The sequence below is a fragment of the Poromitra crassiceps genome (assembly GCF_964638095.1).
Source record: "Poromitra crassiceps genome assembly, chromosome: 7".
Lineage (NCBI taxonomy): Eukaryota > Metazoa > Chordata > Actinopteri > Beryciformes > Melamphaidae > Poromitra > Poromitra crassiceps.
In genome coordinates this window covers 57482783-57506274 of record NC_139628.1, presented here as the reverse complement: position 1 = coordinate 57506274, position 23492 = coordinate 57482783, and the positions used below count along the sequence as shown (strand labels likewise).

General features: G+C 44.2%; 1 protein-coding gene across 1 annotated transcript; it reads right to left on the bottom strand.

Annotated features, from left to right (window-relative positions):
- Positions 1-1400: 1400 nt before the first annotated feature.
- On the bottom strand, positions 1401-23136 carry sf3b2 (splicing factor 3b, subunit 2). Its single transcript, XM_083640274.1, has 22 exons — positions 23005-23136; positions 22344-22390; positions 18842-18892; positions 17643-17876; positions 17242-17304; positions 16677-16809; positions 14997-15091; positions 13691-13799; positions 12654-12757; positions 12092-12373; positions 11636-11761; positions 11339-11419; positions 9775-10002; positions 9291-9440; positions 8666-8755; positions 8113-8220; positions 7833-7940; positions 7179-7321; positions 6506-6607; positions 4214-4313; positions 3344-3535; positions 1401-1721 (listed from the first exon to the last, which is right to left on the bottom strand). Exons 1-22 carry the CDS (start codon positions 23132-23134, stop codon positions 1650-1652), a joined length of 2748 nt encoding a protein of 915 aa, XP_083496400.1. The 5' UTR covers positions 23135-23136; the 3' UTR covers positions 1401-1649.
- Between the last annotated feature and the right edge of the window lie 356 nt (positions 23137-23492).

Here is a 23492-nt window from a genome sequence, read left to right as displayed (position 1 = left end):
TGCCAGGGGTGTTTTTGACGATTCTGGCTCATTTTAGAACAGCCGAGGATTCTTTTCTGTTAAGAATTCATGAACACCAATCATCTAAAAATAACTAATAGAATGTGTGCTTTCTCTGTCTAAAAGAGTTAGTTTGCAGAGTTAGTAGTTATGTAGATATTAGCCGTTGAGTACAGCATGGTTTCAGCGTCTGGAAATTTATTCAGAGATAAATGGCTTTTTGTGAAACAGTCACTTTAACCATTCATTTTTGGCATCAGTAAGACCGTCAGACATTCTAAACAATAGTTTTGAACAGTAATTTCCTCCATAACAACAGGAAACACCCCTCTCATTCAAACTCCTCCCTCCGTGTGTCTTCTCCTCCTTCCTCCTGGCTCTAACAGCGGGCGTGTCAGAAGCGCGTTGCTGCTGCCTGCCTGCCTGTCTGCCTGTCGGGCAAGACGAGTCTGAAATGGATTACTGTAAAATCGCGTCGCCATTTCCTTGAATGGCTTGCTCCCGCGGTGTGTGTGTGTGTGTGTGTGTGTGTGTGTGTGTGTGTGTGTTCGCGCGTTGCTCCGCGGCTCTGGGGGGAAGGGATCTCTGTCCGTTCTGTGTGTGTGTCTCTGGGCTTCTGACTGTAAAATCGCCAAGCCATTTCCGCGGGAGGCGGCTGCTTTTGGTCCCGTGGCTTTTGGGTCCCGTGGCTGTGGCTTCTCTCGGTCTCTGTCGCCACTTAGTGGTCGGTAAAATAGATTACACACATGCTCTTGCTCCAAATAGTTATCTCGAAGATGTAAAAGGGGTTGATTGATGTCCCACCGTCAAAAAAAAAAAATGTTTATGTAAGACGAGTTAGCTCGTCCTTGGCACTTAAGCGCTGGATTATGTAAGACGAGTTAGGTCGTCTATGGCACTTAATGAGTTAAGAAGGCTTTTTGTGGTTTGGTCAACTCCAAATAATTTTTTGCTGTTTTTAAATGGAAGATCGCTCCAACAGTAGGCAAATGTTGTTCATCAACTCTACTACAAGCCAAGGAGTCTCTGATCTGTTATCCCCCCAAAACACAACAAGCCAAGGAGTCTCTGATCTGTTATCCCCCCAAAACACAAATTAACAGCTAGGTTTGCATCATTCTATGAAATGACCATGACAAACAGTGGAAGGACCTTTCCATCCATTCAAGTTCTGCGTCTCAAAAGTATGTTTAAGGGGCAGAGTGAGACCTCTCGCTTTTTTCCTGCTCTCTGCCTACAGTCGCCCAGCTCAATCCAGGCAAATAGCTTGAATGCTCCTCCTCCTGGCACGTGATGCTTACAGTGAAAGTGAGCATCACATTTCCCACAAAGTGTCTGGAATTCCGTCACATGAAATGGACTCAGGCGGGCAGAACAACTGAACTGTCATCACTTCTTTTATTTACAAAAACACAGGAAAAAAAGCACAACTACAATGAAAAATGACCCAAACGTAATATATCAGACGGCCAAAGAAATGGAGGAAATACATGTGGTTGTTCTCACATGCCGTGGATTCATAGTTAAAACGAAGACAAAAAGACGTGTTTACTGTTGCTGGTGTGGCAGATGATGGTGTTGTGGTTAAAATGAGAGTACTGGACTTCCTCCTCCATGTGCTCTTTGCTGTGCACTTCCTCTTTGCCGCTCTAGAACTTGAACTCTTTGTATTTCTTGGCGCCGCCTCGCGTGTCCTGCGGCTGGGCCTTCCTCTTCTTTTGCTACACAGACAGAGAGAGGAGGGGGCGGGGCAGAAGAGAGGAGAGGGCGGGGCAGAGGAGAGGAGGGGGTGGGGCAGAAGAGAGGAGGGGGCGGGGCAGAGGAGAGGAGAGTAGAGGAGGGGGCGGGGCAGAAGAGAGGAGAGGAGAGGAGGGGGTGGGGCAGAAGAGAGGAGAGGAGAGGAGGGGGCGGGGTAGAAGAGAGGAGGGGGCAGGGCAGAAGAGAGAGGAGAGGAAGGGGTGGGGCAGAAGAGAGAGGAGAGGAGAGGAGAGGAAGGGGCGGGGCAGAAGAGAGGAGAGGAGAGGAGGGGGCGGGGCAGAAGAGAGGAGAGGAGAGGAAGGGGCAGGGCAGAAGAGAGGAGAGGGCGGGGCAGAAGAGAGGAGAGAGGAGGGGGCGGGGCAGAAGAGAGGAGATGAGAGGAAGGGGCGGGGCAGAAGACAGAGGAGAGGAGAGGAAGGGGCATGGCAGAAGAGAGAGGAGAGGAAGGGGCGGGGCAGAAGACAGAGGAGAGGAGAGGAAGGGGCGGGGCAGAAGAGAGAGGAGAGGAGAGGAAGGGGCAGGGCAGAAGAGAGGAGAGGAGGGGGGGGGGCAGAAGAGAGGAGAGGAGGGGGCGGGGGAACGAGAAAGCAAAAGTCCAGAGGTCAGAGAGAGAGACAGAGATGGAGAGATGGAGAGAGGCAATTAAGATCCAAATGTCATCACAAGGGGAGAACAAATTACAATGCCAACACAGCCTTTTCCTTTAGGATGACAATAAACACTTAGAGGGTTACAGTATAAATGTATCCAGGCAATTACAAATAATAATAACAATAACAATAAATAATGCAAATTGCAATATGAACTTTGAAACTCTTTGGTCCAGGAATCAAGACATGTCATCATACTCCAACTCAGTAAATCCTGCACAGTCATCTATTCTTTGTGTCAACAAAAATCACTTTTCTTTAAATAATTTTCAAGTTCTAAAGAAAAAAGTATGAGGCAGTTTACACCGCCAGTGTGATATACTATCTCAAATCATGGTAATTGGGTTATCGCTCAGCCCCGTTATCCAGCACATCTCAAATGTGAGCGACCTCTCTGTGCTTAATAACTGCAGCAGGACTTGTGTTATTGAGTTAGGAGGAGGAGGAGGGGGCGGGGCTAACAGGGCTTATCTCTCTGCCAGACTGATAAGGAGAAAGGCAAGGACGAGAGCTGCCTGCAAGTTGCTCCCTGCTAACTGTGCTGTGGTCCAGTTTAAACACAGACAGCACCGCAGAACCACCACAGCATCACTGTGCTGCGGTCCAGTTTAAACGCAGACAGCACCACAGAACCACCACAGCATGACTCTTTGTTAACTAACATGGGCTGGGGAAAGAGCTCTAGATAATCAACAGGAGCATCTAATAATAATACACATACTTTGCAATGCTTAATAAGAGTGACCAGATGCACAACTAAAACTCCACTACGACTATCACTACTACCACCGACAGCCTAAAATCTGATGACATGAACTGGTCATGGTTTGACTCACTATAGTGTTCGATCGACCAGCGGAAACTATAAATGTATTGATATGAAAATCTGACAGAGGATTTGCTCTGAGCGGTGATGAGAATTGGCGTGTCCGTACCTTCTGCTTGGCGGCGTGCTCGGCCACCATGTCGCTGAAGTCCTCCTTCTCCACCTGGGCCTGCTGCTCCCGGACGTGCTCCTCGTACTTCTGGGTCATGGCCATGGGGTCCAGCTCCAGCTCCTCAGGGGCCAGAGCCACCTCCACACCCTGCCACTCCTGCCCAGAGCCTGTCTTACGGCCCGCCATGGTCTGGAGGAGGAGGAAAGAGAGGAGGAGTTTAAAGGACAGTTACTAGGGCTGGGTTAAAAAAAAAAGAGAGAGAGAAAAAAAGATATATCGATATCGAATCAATATTCATTTGAAGGAACTGATATCGATTGATGAATCCCAATATCGATCTTGTAATAGAACGCCTTTTCCCGTGGATGCTTTAATCTTTATCCCCGCTAGACTTGCGTGGTTTGGGTCTTAGCGCAACCAGATCTCGTAAACATCTGTAAAGATTCATATTTTTAATAATGCACCAGGTTAGAGGCTTCCTTGTACAATTTACAGCATTGGTTCTTTGATAATCTCTTTCATATCCAAGCAAAATTGGTAACTGCAAGTGAAATATCGATATCAAATCATATCGGAAATCGAATCTAGACCTTGTTGATAGAAATTCTATCGAATCGTGAAATCAGTGGGCGATAACCCAAACCTAAAGGCTACGGGCAGAAGCACCTGCACACGTCCAGAAACCTGTTATCTCCTATTTGCTCAAAAGTGATGTTAGATCGCGGCAAGAAGAACCACCGTTGCGTTTGCACACGTGTACATGAATCAGTGTTGGTATGTTTGGAATGTTTTCCATTTAAACTTGCGTGAGGACATACAGTACATGTCATGCGGACAGAGATGTATGTGTAAACAGCGCGGTCTTACCCCCGACATTTCGTAGATGTGTGTGGAGGCCATCATGGCTGCCCCTACGTTGCCAGTTCGTCTCTCTGGGAGCACAGTGTACAGCTGGGGCGTCTCGTTCCTACACACACACACGCATGCACAAACACGCACACGCGCACACACGCACACACACACACACACACACACACACACCAAAGTGGTCAAGTAAACAAAGCACACCTGTGTTGTAATAGATGATATTAGTCAGGGCATGAAGCCAACTATCCAAAATGACCGGACCCGCGTTTTGGGGCGAGCCAAGTAGGCTTTCAGAACAGAACAGAACAGAACAGAACAGAACAGAACAGAGCAGCCATTGAAGTGGAAGCTGCTGGTTCACTTCCAACCTTGCCATTAGTGCTAGACTGACACAGGGATGTCACGCTGTTCCAGATGGCCTCATTGTTTTATTATTTAGGGCAACGCAGTTCTGAGTTTTATGTGTGCAATTCTGAGTGATAAACCTTAAGTCTGGCTTCTTGTCTCATACGTATCTTCATTTTCACTGCTTCCCTGTGTTTTGAATGTCAAAATAAACCAAAAAAGGCCCATTGCAAGAGGCGTACTGCCCCCTAGTGACTACAGCCGGTAATGCAGGTAAGACGGTGGTAAGAAATGAAGGCAGGAAAGAACCATCCGTCCCTAGAGTGACACTGGCCTTCATAGTTATGGTGATGTAAAGGCCAGACCGGGGTGGAAAACTACCAAGAAACAAATATTGTAATTATATTAGTTGATGCCAGAATATTTAATCTGAATCTGAATACATGACAAATACCATTTGATTAGAAGAACACAAAGTCTTAAAAATATAATGGCTGTCGCAAAGGCTTTTTGTTGTTGTTGGTTATGTTAAAAAGCAAGTATTGATTGATGACGAGGACTGGTGTGATATATTTGATAATGCCAAAAGAATTTCTGTGTGCAACAGACTGTGGTCGATGCAGCTAAGAATTATACATAAGTGATGTTGCAAATATCACCCAGCCTTCGTCATAAAATGAATGCTAGCCTGTCTCCCCTCTGCCTTAAGTGTAAGATAGAGATGGGAGATTACTCTCACTGCATATGGTCATGTCCTAAGATAGAACGATACTGGTCAGACATAGTGCAGCAGTTGAGTGTCATCTTTGGTGTGGAGTTGGACCCAGACTAGGGATGCACCGATATGAAAATTTTGGCCGATGCCGATAACCGATATTAACATTGCTGTTATGGCCGATAACCGATATTTACCGATGTCGATATAATCTGTATAAAACCACATTTTTATGATCATCACATTTTGTACATACTGAAAAACACATGTTAACACTGAATTTGAAAAAGTTATGCATTTCTTTATTTGCAAAGCCTTTGAAAAAGCCCATAAATCATAGATTTACTGCATTATTTCATATCAATGTGAAGAATTTGGCTGATAATGATAACCGATATTAACATTGCAACATCTGACCGATACCGATATGTTAAAAAATTACTAACATCGGCCGATACCGATATGATTGCCGATATATCGTGCATCCCTAACCCAGACCCTGTCAGCCTTATTCTTGGCCTTCCCCATAAGAAACTCGTTTATAAACATCACAAACGGCTATTTAATTTATTAACTTTTGCTGCTAGAAAAAATATTCTTTTATTTTGGATTAAAGACAAACCTCCAACAAAGAGGAACTGGCACCAGATAATTATGCAGCTTATGCCTCTGGAGTTCATGACATGTATGCTGCACTCAACAACCGATGTCTTTTATAAAGTGTGGGAGCCTTATTTGAATTATATTGACCCTCACCTAGCAGAGACACTGACTATTGGATACCTCAACCGAAGTGATATTGCCACCTGATTCTTGCCTTTTTGCCTTGTACATCTGATTTAATTTAATTTATTTTATTGTATTCTCATTCATTTGTCCATCCTTTCCTTTACTGTTGTCCACATCTATGTTTTTGCTAACTTGTGAAGTGTCTGAGCTGCCCTGTCTTGTTTGTTTTTGTCGTTGTCTTGTCTTGCAAAATTCAAAAACTGAATAAAAATATTATTGAAGAAAAAAAAAGCAAGTATTGAGTGAGTACACAAATTGTACTAGTTGCACTTATCTTGTTGACATAAATTGGGTGAGATACACTCAGTAATATTTTCAGCTATACCTTCTATCACTGATATACAGTACTGTACTAGTTTATCCATCACACATTGCTGCCAGAGAACATGGGGAACTCATAAATCAAAAGAACAAAATAGTTGAGGCAGTAGAGAGACACTCACCCATCCATGGCCTCCTCGATCTTCTTCTTCCTCAGCTCAATCAGCTCTGGGGTCTCCATGCCGGCGGGCACCGACGAGAAGCCCCCTGGTGTGATCAGCCCACTGGAACACACACACACACACGCACACACACACACACACACGCACACACACACACACACACACACACACACACGTTAAACAACTAATCAACTCAGCCAACTTATTCAGTCTCAATGCTAATTGAAACGGGTGCTTTAATCGCCAAGTTCAAAGGCCAGTTGATCGTATAATTGCATTGCTAATTATGATAATGGCTGTTTATTTCAAGACAGTGTCAACAGGGTGAGTGAGTGAGTGTGTGTGTGTGTGTGAGAGTGTGTGTGTGTGTGTGTGTGTGTGTGTGTGTGTGTGTGTGTGTGTGTGTGTGTGTGTGTGTCTGCATTTATGAGAGTTTCACTGAATGGCAAAACGACGTTCACCCTCCCAGCTGGTTGAATAGAACGTGACACACACACCGTGCTGGAGTTAGTAGCACAGTTGTTCTAGCAGTTGTTTGCCACAGACGTTTGATTCAAGAGTTAATTCCCTCTGAAGCTGTACATACTGTACTAAAAATGTTTGTTCTTCAAGATGTATGCACGACTACTATATTGTGAAGAAAAAGTCTGCCTTTATTTTGAATGTGCAGCACCTGTCTGCTGGTGTGAAGAATCCGGTTTCGTCTGGTTTCTCCTCGTCGCTCTCCTCCTCCTCCTCTTCCTCTGACGACTCCTCGTCTGAAGGCTCCAGCTCTCCCCAGGGTGTGTGGTCCACCTCCTCCTCCTCCGCTTTGGCCTGGACCCACGGACCCACACAAACATCTTGTCTCAATGTTCTATTCTGTGCACTGCTGTACATCCTAACATGTGCTGCTGGCCATGTGCAAGACAACCATCTCCAATGACTTGTATCAATTAGCCATCTTTTTAATGTGTCATTGTTTCACAATCATTATTTTGCATTGTGAAAACGTCTTTCAGCTTTCAGTTGTGTTTTAAAAGAGAACACAGAGTTGGAAGGTAGAAATAAATATCACAGTAATCATACGTATTTTTTTTTATCGTTATGTCATCATCACATTGTGTGTCGTCATATACGCAACATCACCTTGGAAGTAAACAAATTAACAAATTAAATTCATCCCAAAGAACCGAATGTTGTGATGTCAAACATCACTGAAATTTCCAAATAATATTCCTTAAACTGTTTCATACACACACAAAAATACATGGGTTTTTCATGGCTGTAAGAACCCTGGACTGAGGTAGGGGTGTGTGTTTGCGTGTGTGTCAGAGTGTCTTGTGACCTGGAAATCTCCGGCATTGGTCCCGAACACGTCGCCGTACAAAGGTTTGCCCATCTCGTCTACGGGCGGCTTCCCCCAGCCTCCGGCGTGGTAACCAAACGTACAGCTCTGATGATCAGAGGAGGAGGAGAGGAGCAACAATTACAAAGAGATTAAGTCAAATAAAACTAGTTGTGCTGGTGAATTAAGACACATACAAATAAAAATACATACAAATCTAAATAGCACACTTCCTATATTTCCATAACAATATTAGTGGTAGATGGTGCAGGTGGCTCACCTCTGGGATGGGGGAGTTGAGTCCAGGGATCTTCAGGTTGGGGTAGGAGGGAGGGGGGCCGTACCTCTGCATAGCTATCAACCAGGGAGGAGGCACTTTGTGGGAGTTCTGGGGAAGAAGAGAGGAGAACAGATGTTATCAAGTAAGAAAAGGGGCAGAGCATAAGATCATTGTATCAGTGTTTTGTAGCAGTGACGTCTGTTCCACACTGTTCCTTGTTTTGATTCTCGTACGGGTTGCAAAGCTAAACCTATTCTGGGGAGAAACTGCGCGTACGTCCTATGTTCTGCTCATTTCACAGTGTTATGTTCTTGCTGTGGTTGGCCACTTCTGCTCAATAAATTAAAGGAACCCTGAACCATCTACCTCAAATCATTTGACTGTTGCACTTACGGTAAGTCATTTGTCAGACGTAAATAATCAGGGTTGCAACTTGCCACTCTTCTGTAATGATAGATTTCAAGCACTTTCAAGTACTTGATTTTTTATTTATTTAATTCAAGCACTTTCAAGACCTGTAGCAACACTGAGTAACGGTGAAAGGGGCACTTACGGGTCCGACGGGCATGCCCAGAGCGATACGCAGCTCATCAGACAGGTCACCTGGCTTCTTCTCTTTTAGACGAGTCTCAAACTCTTTACCCTGCAGACAGACAGAGACACACGTTAACAAGGCACTCTTTACCCTGCAGACAGACAGAGACACACGTTAACATGGCACTCTTTACCCTGCAGACAGACAGAGACACACGTTAACATGGCACCCTGCAGACAGACAGAGACACACGTTAACATGGCACTCTTTACCCTGCAGACAGACAGAGAGACACACGTTAACATGGCACTCTTTACCCTGCAGACAGACACACGTTAACATGGCACTCTTTACCCTGCAGACAGACAGAGAGACACACGTTAACATGGCACTCTTTACCCTGCAGACAGACAGAGACACACGTTAACATGGCACTCTTTACCCTGCAGACAAACAGACACACACGTTAACATGGCAGCAGCTGGATGCAGTCAGACATGGATGGTGTTTAGTACGGTAAGTTGAGACGTTGCAGCAGCTTCAACAGAGAAGATAAAAGATACCCAACAATAAGAAATGGGACAACCAGAACGAGCTGCAAAGAACTTATTCACAAGACAGGTTCTTCTCGGGGATGCAGTACCTCGTAGTACAAGTCTCCGTGGATGGTGAGCTTGGGTTTCATCTGCCATTTGAAGAAGGCGTCGTGGAGCTTCTGGTAGTCTATGTCGATTTTGCCCATCTTGGGACGGACCTTCTCCCTCATTTTGGTCTTCATGGTTTTGGCGTCCTCCTGTAGATGGAAAGTGAAGATTCAAAGGTTTGGACACATGATTTTCACATTCATTTTCTTCGTGATCTTAAAACCATTTTGATCTAAAGGCTTGTATTTGTAATGCTTGAAATGTGTTTCTTAGACAAATATAAATAGTGAATTTGATATGTATGAAATATGACATCATTTTGATTTGTTTAACACATTTTGTTGACTTACGTAATAATTACTGTTATGTTCAGGACCAGAAGGTGATTGAGATTTTAAAAAGTTGCAAAAGTTGGAGGTGGGGCTAAAAAATGAAACTGTTGTGCATTTGACCCATCCAAGGAGCATGAGTCCAGCCACCCACCTTCTCCTGCAGAGCCTCCCTCATCTCCTGGATGCCGGTCCTCTTGATGAACTCTGGCAGCTCGAAGGGCGGTTTCTCAATGCCCCTCTTGCCCTGCAGGTACTTCCTCTTGAAGCACCAGTGGCGCGGCACTGGCACCGTGTTCCTGGTGGCCTTGAGGTGGACCAGCAGCTTGGGCTCCTGGGCCGTCACGTCGTGCATCTCCACCACGTCCGGCCGAGCCACCAGCTGGAGACCAGGGGAAGGAAGAGAGGTTAGATGAACAGTGGCTGTCCTGATTTGCTTCCCCTTCTCTTCGGCTGGCTATTGAAAATCTATTTTACTGTGATACTGACAATTATACAATACGTAGTTCGGACGAAGCAATCTGATTGGTCAACTAGACATTTGGATCGTTATATCAAATGAGCATAAGAGCACACCTAGCCGTGCTCAAATGATTTATTAAAAATATCACTCTGCCGGTTGAGACAGACAACAACGTCATTAGCTGTTAGATAATATAGGCATAATGTTTAATAGCCTACGTGGTACAACATGTTTGACCCAAATTAGCTCCAAGAAAAACAGAGAAATAAACGCTTCACCTCATTATTGGCACTTCAGTGACGCGTATGGACGTCGGCGCTGCCGCATCACTGTCGTGCCAATAATCACGGTAAAGCGCAGCGCACCATCTCGGGTAATATTGCTTAATTAAATCATGGTTACTACTCTTGATTTGATTTAACTTATTTCACAGTACACTTAGTGTTGTGTATCAGTTTCTCCACTGCTTTTAACTACAGCTATGAAATGTCTCAATATGGTAGAATTATTGGCTGTGGAAATGGTACAAGTTTCTATTTGTGCAGCCCTGATTGAAAGGCAGGCAAAAACCTACTTAGGAGTAGTGCTGCCACGAACGATTATTTTCATAATCGATTAATCTGTCGATTATTTTCTCGATTAATCGATTAGTTGTTTGGTCGATAAAATGCCAGAAAATGCTAGCAAATGACGATCAGTGTTTCCCAAAGTCCAAGATGACGCCCTCAAATGTCTTGTTTTGTCCATGACTCAGAGATAATATCAGTTTACTGTCATACAGGAGTAAAGAAACCAGAAAATATTCACATTTAAGAAGCTGGAATCTGAGAATTTAGACCTTTTCTCTTAAATTTATTTTTTATTTGACCTTTATTTAACCAAGTACTCAAAACGATTATCAAAATAGTTGGCGATTAATTTTCTGTCGATCGATTCATCGTGGCAGCTCTGCTTAGGAGTACAAGGCAGGTCGGATTTACCCCATCAGTAAATTGTCAATCTCAGGAGTTGATTCTCAAAGCACTGTCCTGTACCAGCTTTCTGGCAGCTGTCCTATCTGGACGAGAACTTTCAGCAAACGAGCAAAAGCCAAAACAAACCATAAAAATCATTTGAGAAGACTATTTGATTCCAATTCTTCCATCCGTCCCGTCTCCAGAAGCGTTTGGGGACTTCATCCTAGTCATGAGCTACAGTTTAAAGAAACGCTGTGCCAACACAATGAGCTGCCAGTCAGTGGAGAGCGTCTGAGCACCTGTTTGAGTTCAGCCACAGTCAGCCGGTTCATCCTTCTCAGCTTCTTCTTGGACAGTTTGGGCCCGTCTGTTCTGACGTCCTGCACAGGGAGAACATGGAAAATGGCTCACTTCAATACACTCAATCAAATCATCGTTTATACTGAATTCAAATGCTGCTTCGGTTTAAGGACATTTAAGGAGAAAATGTATCATCTCAAACACACACCTTTATATATACAGTATATATATATATATATATATATATATATATATATATATATATCCCAAACAGATGGAAATGGAAGGAATCAAACCTCATCGCTGTCATCACTGTCTTTCATTAGTTCCTCAAATAATCCCTTCTTCTTCAGTATGGCCGTCTCTGGTTTGTCTGGTTTCTCCGGCTCCTTCTCCTTCTCCTTCTTCACGTCGTCAGTGAGCTAGGAGAGCGGGGCAAAACAGAGTGCTATAAAAAAGGAGGTCTGCCCAGAGGCAAAGGTGCATGATGGCCCTTTCGTTGCAGATTTGCATTGCTGTTGAGAACCGTGTATTCCCACTTTAAGAATGAAACCAAAGCACCAAGCAAACAAATACAGCAAAAATGGCTTAGTTTCCCCTCTAGAGCAGCCTGAGAGAGGGAATCATAAGAACCCTGTAGAGTAGCCTGAGAGAGGGAATCATAAGAACCCTCTAGAGTAGCCTGAGAGAGGGAATCCTAAAAAATACAGACCCCTACTGAGGAACAGTTTGGAGCAGGTGGTGAGTCTCACCTTGAAGGCCTCAAAGATCCTCTTGAAGAAGATGAAGTTGGGGTCGTAGATCTCCGGCTCCTCTGTGACGTACTCAATCTCCACCTCAGGCTCCACCTCCTTATCTTTCTCCTTCTCCTTCTCTTTCTCCTTCTCCTTCTCCTTCTCCTTGTCCTTGTCCTTGTCCTTGTCCTTGTCCTTCTCTCCACCCTCCTCCTTCTTCTGCTGCACTGCCTGCTCCCTCTTCTCCTGGGCGCGCTTCTTCTTGTTCTTCTTCTTGCGGTTCCTGCGCTTGCGGTTTTTCTGACGGGAGAAGAAGACAAAAAAAACACTACTTTTACACAACTTGAAAAATCTCCCTTCCCAGTTTATTCACGGTTCCCACGATCAGGACAACAAAAAGAACTAGCGGGAGTGAAAAGTATGAAAATGTTAAATAGCCTAAAATTTAAAAATCATAATAAAAAATAAAAAATAAAAATAAAGGCTGAAATAAAAAGGAAACCTGAAAAATCACATCCCAAAAAGTCAAAGTGAATTGGCCTCTGGATGGATTTCAGGTGTCAATAAGACGTAGACTTACATCCTTCTTGGACATCTGGCTGTCTTCGTCGTCCGTCTCGGACATGACAGGAGCAGAGGAGCTGGTCAGATCCATCTCTGTGCCCTCGTCCTCCTCGTCCTCCTCTGCTGACAGGAACACAAGCCAAAGGAAACAGACGCAGCACATCAAAAAGCTAGTACATCCCCACATCCCACCACGTGGCTATTATTATACTTGTCAATCTGATCTGATTCTTAACATCGGATTAAATTAGCTCACACCGTCTGAAAACGCTCTCATGTGCCTGCTGTAGCTGTGTTTATTTTATCATCTGTGCTGGATTACTTCACCCCCCCCCCCCCCCCCACTCTCCCTCCCCATGTCTTTACATCGCTTGTATGAGCATTGTAGCCCCAATCGAGCTCAAAAATAAATACTGTATATCTGGTCTTTAAGATCCAATCGCAATGTGCGCAAAATCCTATTTTTCAGCACCCTGGCCTGTCACTGAATGTGATCTGGCCTGTCACTGAATGTGATCTGGCCTGTCACTGAATGTGATCTGGCCTGTCACTGAATGTGATCTGGCCTGATCCAATGATGAAACCTGCACCCAAACAGAAGCTTTCACAAACGGGCCCATATTCTTGACTTGAAATGATCAGGTTTGGGCAGGTTTAACGCTCTTTATTCCTTCTTTATTGGCTTTCATTAAACCCAGTACCTAAGAAGATGAGGTGCATTCGACAATTGTTTTCGCAACTGACCGTACCAACTTGCACGCTGAATGAAATCACTTTAACCCATTGATACCCGATGCAGCATTTGCGTGTATATCCCTCATTTGTGTGCGTATCCCTTTAAGACCGCGAACCGCGTTAACGCGGTTCGCGGTCTTAAAGGGATACACACACAAATGCTGCATCAGGTATCAATGGGTTAACTGACACCTTTGCATGATATGATCTGATATACTAGCTTTAAACTCCATTGACTCCTTCCTCATATGCCATTAGTGTGACTTTTTCTTCTTCCTCCCCACCCTAAAGATGTGACTGACAGACAGCTGCACTAACCTGTGGGGTCCGTGAGCTGCTCCTGTCTGATCTCCTTCAGCTGGAGGATCTTCTCCAGCGCCTGGGGGATCTTGGGCCCGGAGACGCTCGCCTCCTCGCTCTGCCAGACCTGGAGTGGAGACACAAAGATGTCAACAGAGACACAAACAGCAGGGAGGAATCTCCCGCTGGGGACCAACGGGATCATGTGTGTATATCCCTAAAACTGAAAAGTCATATCCTGATACAAAAAATCATAAAGATATCACATAAAGAGCTGGATCTGTGTGTTGCTATTCTTGGAGATGTGGATGAACTGCATCATTTTAAAGTATATCAAAAGGAGATGATGCTGTTGTCTATGACAGCATCTGCAGTTCCTTTTGGTGATGGAATGCACTGCAGTGGTCGAAATAACTGCTGCCTTATTCAGGGTTCATACAAAACGAAACTCAAGGACTTTCAAGTACTTTTTCAAGCAATTTTTTTTTCATTTTCAAGCACTGTCTTCACGAAAATCAAATACCGTAAATTCCGGACTATAAGGCGCACCGGTGTATAAGCCGCACCTTCAAAGTTGACTATTTTTTTCTTATATAAGCCGCACCGGACTATAAGCCGCGGGTGTTTTAATGGTATTTTTTTTATTGTGTTTTAATGTTTAATTACCATATGTAATGCTCCCATTTATTAACATTTCAACAAAACAACATAACACAACACCACCTGTGTTGTTATTTACAGTGCACACAGTGTCATACAGTGTCATACAGTGTCATACAGTGTGGTGAAAAGAGGGCAAGAGAGGAAATTAAAACAGAAGTGGCTTTATAGTTAGAAAGAGTGCTAAAAAAGAGAGATTTTTTTATTTTTATTTTTTTATTTTTTGAAAAAATCCATAGATAAGCCGCACCGTTATATAAGCCGCAGGGGCCAAAAAAGGCCAAAAAACGGGAAAAAAGGTGCGGCTTATAGTCGGTAATTGTTTTTTTCAAATATAAATTTGGTCCAAAAGGGGCATCAAATTTGCATTATATTACATTTAGTCTTTAACAAGTTAATTCTACTATCAATCCTGGGAATGGGATGGGAAAATATTTGTCTAAAGATTGCCTTGACTTTGAACAGATGCTCATACCTCAGTAAGCGCCTTTTGTCTTTTTAATACCAACTTTGGTCAAAATATAAGATGTGACGTCACTGACAGACAGTGTTATGTGGTTCATGTGAAATTCAAGGACTTTTAAGCACCTTGTTTAAAAAAAGGGGCTATTTTCAGAACCCTGCTTATTAAAAAACATGTCAACACACAAAGGGGGGAGCGTACCTCTCGGTTGTCCTCCCCTGGAGGCGGGGGCACCCTCTGCCTCTGGCTGGGCATCATGCTGACACCAGGGGGCAGTGGCCCGCGTGGATCCAAACCTACAAACAGGAAGTTCACAGGTGTTACTCAAGGCTGTTGGCTTCTGGTCAAGCAGCAATGCCGGAATGCGATAGCTTACACCTAAAGTGTTGATTCTGAAGCTAACCCTATCCTTAAGTTAACCTAAAGTGTTGATTATGAAGCTAACTCTATCCTTAAGTTAACCTAAAGTGTTGATTATGAAGCTAACTCTGTCCTTAAATTAACCTAACGGGAGAGACCAAGCCTAACCGTGAAACTAAAATGAGTGGTCGACTGACCGATTAATGGCATTTTGTGATCCTCGCCACTGGACGATGCCTACTACACTCACAAAGCAAATCAACAAAAAACATGTCAGTGTGGTTGCTGTGGAACAATGTTAGCGTGCCGCTCCCCCTTGTGTCAATTCCGCCATCCTGTATCGGATGAAGGTTATTTTCATGACTTTTTGCTGTGGTGTAAAGTTTATATTATTTACTCTTTTGGTTTTCTTGATTGCAACAACAACAACAACATTATAACGGCATTATATAGGCTATATAATGCCGTATTAAGGCTATAAAGCTGTGTTCACACCGGGATATTTATTTTTCGCTCTGTCGCTTGATTCAACCCTTTGGAATCGCTCTGTCGCTGTGTTTAAATCGCTCATCAACAGGCACACGAATTGACGGACATGTGGGGGCTATAACGTTACGCAATGTCATGCTGTTTGTCCACTACGAGCCCCCGTCGTTGTTTACAAGCTAAAGCCTATCAGCGTGCTCCGAACGCGAGCTCTATACCAGTAGTACAGACTTCACTTCATGTCAGCCTGTCAATGCGGTTTGTTGCCACACAATAAACCAGCGGTTTGTTCCAAGCCAGTGTGATCTTTGACTTGCTCTCACACGGCAGCGAATCAGCGTTGAACAGCGAGCGACTGATGCCAGCGTATTTTCGCTCGAGTTGGGATATTTCATCTCGGGCGACGAGCGTATTTTCTCCCTATCGCTCTGTCTCTGCCGCTCGGACGCCCAGCGATTTTTCTCCCGGGCGAATATACGCTCAATCGCTTGTTTGCATTGACTTTGTATGTAAACTCGATGCCAGCGAAAAACTTTAATAGGTCGGTGTGAACGCAGCTTAATAGACGCCTCAAGATAACTCTTGCTATGATTTTGCGCTATATAAATATAAAAGTGATTGAGTGATTGATTGTCCATCGGCTGCGCTGCTCTCTAAATATCGGTTGACTACTAGGTGAAAATAAAATAATTTTTAGTCATTGATTTCTGAAAATAAAGCATGTTTTTACTTTGCAGCTTGGCCAGAGTGAATTTGTGTGTCAAAATAACCTTACTAATAACATTACTAATTACAGTGATACACAGCAGAATTGCCATATTTTGTCAGACATCTGGGCCTAATTTGTTGCTAGTGTCCATTTCCTGCTACCATGTAAACATTTAAGCATCACCGTCAGAATACTACATGTGCCCAAATGATCAATACAAAATATTGACTGAATTGAAGAAAAAACGGAACATCTATATACTACAGCCAAGGAGATGTACTACGGGGATGAGGAAGTTGTATAAGACTGCTATGTGACCAACGCACCCCTCATGGGATCGCCAGGTGGCATGGGGGGCATCATGGGGGGCCTGGAGCCCAGGATGGGCCCCCTGGGCCCCGGTCCCTGCTGCATCTTTGCCATCTCCTGCTGCCGCTCGTGTTCCAGCAGCACCGCAGCCTGAGACAGCAAGGAGGGAGGAGGGGTACAATTAAATACATGGAAAAAGACTAAAAGAGGAAATAACAGCGGAGAAACAAGGGCAAACATGGAGAAAAAAGGACAGAGGAAGAGAAAGATAAGAATGATCTGAATGAACAAGGACTACTGGCTGAACATTAAATAATGGAAGTTGTTGTGAAAGTTTCTTGTTTTTTCTCTAGCTTTATATTAGTTGATCAGGATTTAAAAAATAGGTACATTTCCATTTTGCAAGCTAAATCTTTAGTTAGCCAATAAATTAAAAGATACAAAAGTCAAACTTATCATCAAGCCAACAACCATTTCATAAGAGAAACAGTCCTTTTTCAAACCTTGGATTTTTTTTTTTTTTTTTATATGATAATCTTGTATAGCTTAGTGGACATAACCAGTGGGTTACCATCATCTCACCCTTTTCTGCTGCTCCAGAAGCTCCTGCTCCTTCATGTGCTCCTCCATGACACGCGAGTCACCCTGCAACACACAAACGGCCAGTGACTGAGAGCAGTCATCTCACTTTGAAGTAAACAAGGCGATGCAATAGCAAAGGGAGAAAAACGGTGCACCTTCATGATGAGTGGTAGTCAAATTTGCAGGGATGCAAACTCATGCAGAGTGAAAAAGGTGACAGATACACAAAACCACTCAGAAATCATGAAGTGCCCTATTTTGGGATAAAAAAAAAAGGTGACTGTCACCTAAAAGTGACTAGTTTGCATCCCTGAATTTGGTTCAATGTCTAAAATGGAAGCGTAATGTAAATGTAATGTCACATACACATGAAGTCAAGTTAAAATCTGATCGACACTCACCACCCTCCCCTGCTGCTTGGCCCTCTCCTCCTGCTGCATCATCATGGCCGCTCTCTGCTGAGCCATCTTCAGCTGGTCCTCCTGTGACAGGCCGGGGGGCTCCATGCCCCTGTGCATGCCGGGTGGCCGTGGGGGCGGCCCTCCGGACATCATACTCATGGCCTGGAGCATGCCCATGCCCGGGGGCAGGGGAGGCATGGGCATCGGGGGCATGGGAGGGATGCCCGGTGGCAACTGGGGAGCAGGGGGATAGAGGAGAATGTGAGTGTGTGTGTGTGGGGGGGGGGGGGGCGTGATGGGAAAACAATGCAGAGCTTCCTAACTATTTGCCATATAGAGGCTCTGAATTCTTGTGAGTCCATAATTTATGAAACGTGAAATTTACTGGGTTTACTGTAATAGTGCAAAAACTATTTTGTATTCTTGAGTGGAACAGAAATTAAGCTGCTGGTGAATGCCAACTGTGTATAATTAGGGTTGCACAAGTATATAACCCGACATTACATTAAATAATTGTATTTACATGTTTAAAAATTGTGCCATTTCATTTGTTTACAACATCTGCTCTAATTGTAGATAGCAAGATGCCGATAACACAGAAACATTACAGTGAACTAATTGTGCTCCCCAAATCATCAAGATTAATCATCGTAAATGGTAAAATGGTAAATGGCCTGCATTTATATATCGCCTTTATCCAAAGCGCTTTACAATCAGTAGGTACATTCACCCATTCATACACTGATGGCGGCAGGCTACCACGCTGGCACACCATCAGGAGCAATTTGGGGTTCAGTATCTTGCCCAAGGAGGTAAGGACACTTTGACATGCAGACTGGAGGCGGCGGGAATCGAACCACCGACCTCTTTTATCCAAAGCGATTAGTGGACGACCCGCTCTACCTCCTGAGCTACAGCCGCCCCCAATCGTGATCGCAATATCTAGTAAATAACAGATAATCATTCTAGCCATAATCAGACAGCCCGAGGTATATAACCATGGTAACGCTGTACTGTACTGTACCCTCAGACATAGGGAAACGTGTAAGGGGACAAGAATGTTGTTTTCCAGGCATAGGGACAGTGGCTGCTAGGCTGCATGTCCAGCTAAAAAACATGGTGTTTTACAGCAGACTGGGACTGATAAAAAGCTTGACTGAGCAGAGAGCAGTCAGTCATGACAAGGTGTTGTGACTTACCTGGCCGCCCATGGGTTTGTCATCACCTGGTTTGCTGAGCCGGATTCCAGTCTGCAAAGGGAAAACATGAAGATGAGTGAAGGCTCTGGTGCACAGGACAACCTTTTTTTGGGGAACTTCACCCAAACAGTTGCCTCAGCGCACTGGTCCTTGAATTACAATGTGAAGGTAGCTGAGAAGAAGTTAGACAAGCAGGTCAAATCCCACCCTGGCCCTGGGTGAAGAAGTGAATGACTCTCTCTCTCGTAACGGACAAGCCCGTCTTTTATTGTCACACGAACACACATCAACACATGCATGCGGCCACAACACACTCATGCTGACGGTGGGCGGTGAAAAGTGTCCTCTGCATTTAACCCATCCAGGCATGTCCTTTCCTCCGAGGGGCAGGCCAGGAGCAGTGGTCGCTTTCTCGTACAGCGCCCGGGGACCAACTTCGGATGTTGTCGTCACTGGTCGGATGACGATGACGATCTGATCTTCTGCATGTTTTTAGTGGGGGGGGTTATATACGGAGGAACCCCCTGGGGGAGCACGGGGAGAACATGCAAACTCCACACAGAGAGAAAGGCCCTTACGATGAGATACCCCACCTGGGCAGTAGGCACTGAAGATATGGGTGGGGGGGAACACAACCAAAGCGCCCACAGTAGGGATGGGTACCGAGACCCGGTACCAAACTGGCCCCGGGGCCGGATTTCGGGATACCGGAGGATCAATAAGCTTTCATGTTAACGGTTCTCTTATCGGTACTGTCTGGAGTGGAGAAATTAAGAAAATAGATTTCCTCTATAGGCTATATAATTGCTAAATAAACGTTACGTTATCCTGCACATTTTATCTCACCAACTCCGTAAGACAGGCTTATGATGTGTTTTTTGCGATTTCCGAACGAGAAAAGGGATAATCTTTTCCGCGTTGCGCTCTCCGTCAGAGAGAGACACACAGCTGCTGCTGCCAGTGCCGCCGAGATGAGAGGAGTACTGGAGTGAGGACTGAGAGAGGGGAGGGGCTGCTGGGCGTGCCTTACACACACCACACATGCAGGGAACAGGGAAGGCAGGCAGGCAGATGGACACGCAACTGAGCAGCACAGCACACGTTAAAGAATGGCTGAAAGAGCGAAGCGGTCTAAAGTGTGGTTGTACTTCACTCGAGTCGATGGTGACAATTCACGTTGTCACAAGTAGGGCTGGGTATCGAGTTTCGATACTTACTTGGCACCGAAATGGAAACATCGATACTAAGGGGTATCGAAGCCTCCCTTGTCAATCGATACCAATTTTCGATACCAAAACAAAACAGCGTCATTGAGCCTATAAGCATGCGACATGCTTGCACGCCGCGCTCTAATACGGCTGGTGATTGGCTGTCATGTAGAGGCATGCAGGAAACGTTACGCCCACAGCCGGTGTGTTTGTTGTGACTGTGAGCCAGGCGTGCGGTGCGGATAGTATACAAGAAGTTAGCCACTCAAGCTACTCCTATCCTGGAGTACCATATGGCGAAGATGATGAAAAGCAGGAAAAGAAACAGAAACAACACGGACTGGTTTCCACAGACAAGAGAAATAATTGAGAGGTGGGTCAGCTCAGCTTACCGCAAGTTAGCGGTTATCAGATCCCTCAGTCTGACAAATCCATGCATCTGGCTGTGAGTTGTAGCATTAGATCGTTTAATTAATTGCCGCCGTAACGTTATGCGCAAGCGGGCATTGTGTATTTTTAGCAACTCGTTAACAAACGCTGATGTCATGATAGTTTGTTGAATGTAAATGCGATTCATTTATATTGATTGGCTAGTCAGTGAAGTTGAGCTGTCTCGTCAGATTTGACAAGAATGACGTTCTGTTGTAGCAGTGAGCACACTGATCTGCAACGCTAGTGTTAATGTTTAATTAATTAGTGTTAACGTTATATGCAAGCGGGCAGTTATCGCCCATGTATTTTTAGCAACTCGTTAACAAACGCTGATGTCATGATAGTTTGTTGAATATAAATGGGATTCACTTTGTGCCATTGGCTATATTGATAGGCTAGTCAATGCTCAACTAGTCTTCCATGCATGAAGTGGAGCCATCTCATCAGTTTTGGACAAGAATAGAGTTCTGTTGCATCAGTGAGCATTAAACCCTGATTTGCAACTCTCCGTTTTGCACTGAAAACTATTCCACTGATTTATTTGTTTTAGCTACATTTCTTTCCTTTGTAGTACTCCAATATTTTTTGTAGGGACGGCAATACGTTTAGAGAACTTAAAGTTATGTTAAATACAGTAGGTTTTATTTTTTTCTGCTGTAAAACTTAAGATGGGGGGAAAACTAAAGATTTGTAAAATAATTTCAATGTGTAATGCAGTTTTATTTTTGTTAAAATGGATTTTTCTAAAAATTGGTATCGAAAAAAGTATCGTTCAGGAACCGGTATCGAAATCCAAGTATCGAAACGGTATCGATATCGAAAAATTTTGAACGATACCCAGCCCTAGTCACAAGTGCAATAAAACCTTCGCTAGTAAAAGGTGGAAACACGAGCAATTTGTCTAAACACTTACCAAAGTGCATCACAGTCAAACGGAGAAATGCACAGTTTTTGACAAGCTACAGTAGCTCGCCCTCCATCATCTGTCAATGATGCCACGGTTGCGTTACCCAGTCTACATCAGGTAACTATGTGAACATGGTAATGATTAAGACGAGAGTAGTAAACATTTCCCCGCTGTTTGGGTGTGTTCATAAATACAGTCTGCTATAAATCGTCAGGTGACGGTCATCATCTCAGTTGTCGTTCAGAAATGTTACTTTCAGAGCAGGGGGGATTTTTATTTAGTGATTTGGGAGGAAGTACAGCAGGCAGATACTGTCTTGCTTTATTTTTTATGATGCTTTCAGTTTCCCTAGCTGAATGTTGCTATTGGCACAGTGTGGTAGAAGGATATTTTAGGATATTTAAATTAATAATAAAAACGCACCCATTAAGATTTTGCTACTTTTTTTTGTTAAAGCTAGTGCTAGTGGGAGAATGAATGAGGAAAGGATAAATGAGTGCCACCTAACTGTGACCAGGTTAATTTGTCTCTTTTTTCCCCCCTTTCTCCTCTTAAAAATAACAAAAAGAACCGACAACAACCAGTCCCATTTGTTTCGGGATTTTTTTCTCGTAAAAATAACAAAAAGTACCGATAAGAGTACCGTTAAAGTACCGGATCGATAAGCAGTATCGATAAGAGTACTAGTATCGTTAATTCCTTAATGATACCCATCCCTAGCCCACAGTGTCCCAGGCGAGAATCGAACTCAGGACCTTCTGACTGTGAGGCGACAGCGCTACCGACTGCACCACCGTACCCTAACACTCAGAGGTGAGAAACACTCACCTCTTCTTTAACAACTACTACTGAGGAAGACTTGAGCAATGCATTACTTAATCCTCAAGTATTAAATTCCCTGCATAAAACAAACACACACAACATTGGGGACACTTGTAACGGTATAGACGTTTACCTGCATCATGTACCCCTTCAGCCTGTCCATCAGCTCCTCTCTGGGACCTGGGGGAGGAAGACAATTAGAGTTAGGCGAATGTATTTCTGTAACAGGGAAATGTGATGAATCGTGAGGACTTTAGTAGATACTCAAGATAACATTTAACACTGAACTGAAGCTTCTGCTGAAGATGATTTCCCTGGAATTATGTTGCAAGGGAAACATTTTGGGACATTTGTTTATTTCCTGTCAGCTGTTGTATTAGCAAACAACTGCAACAGGAAATAAACTAGGGTCAATTTAGAATGTGATGTTGTCAAGTTGAAACTGTATATTACAGTTAACGTTAGCTGTGTATCTTATATCGCTATTTGCCACAGGAGACGTTCATGAAAACCAGGAGGGAACCACAGCAAGTTGTTCCTAATTAAAGTCCTCTGCTGCTGAAAGAATTTGCTAACGCTCAAGTGAAAAGTGTCTATGTTGCATTGGTTTAAAATAAGCTATTGGCATAATAATACCCTTAACTTTTATGTCAACACACAACAGGCCTGAATCCTTGCCACGGAAGTGTTAGCTACGCTAGCTAGCTAGTTAGCATTAGCAGAGGGCTAGCCACCGTTAGCTAAACACATCCTTTCTTCCAGGACAAACTGCTTCTTTCGTCGTCTTCTCTTACCCATCGTGGGCGCTCCCAGCTCCGCCAGCTTGCCCTGAAGCTCCGGGTGGCTCCACGTGTTCAAGCCCGCAATAGCAGCCCCTAAATCGGACGGGAGGGAATCGGTCCCCGGTGGTCCATCGGACGCCATGTTGAGATTACCTTTCATTGAACAACGACAGAGACACGCGCGAGCACGAGCACGACGAGCAACGACAACGGGATGCAGCAGAGCATGTTGGGAAACCGCATTGACCACTGGGACATGAAGTTCGAGGCCGGAGCGTGGCAATTCTTAATTGCGGCCACTAGGTGTCAGTATTTACGCAGAATTACTAAACATCCTTTACCTAGAGTTTATTATGGATTTGTGTAATAAAATATGTTAATAACATCTGGGTTAGCAAAAACATCGATAACCCAATACAAAAAAAGACAATCATATGCCATTGTTTTTAAATTATACTACACAAATCCCAACGCACACGGCTATATAAAATAACACAACA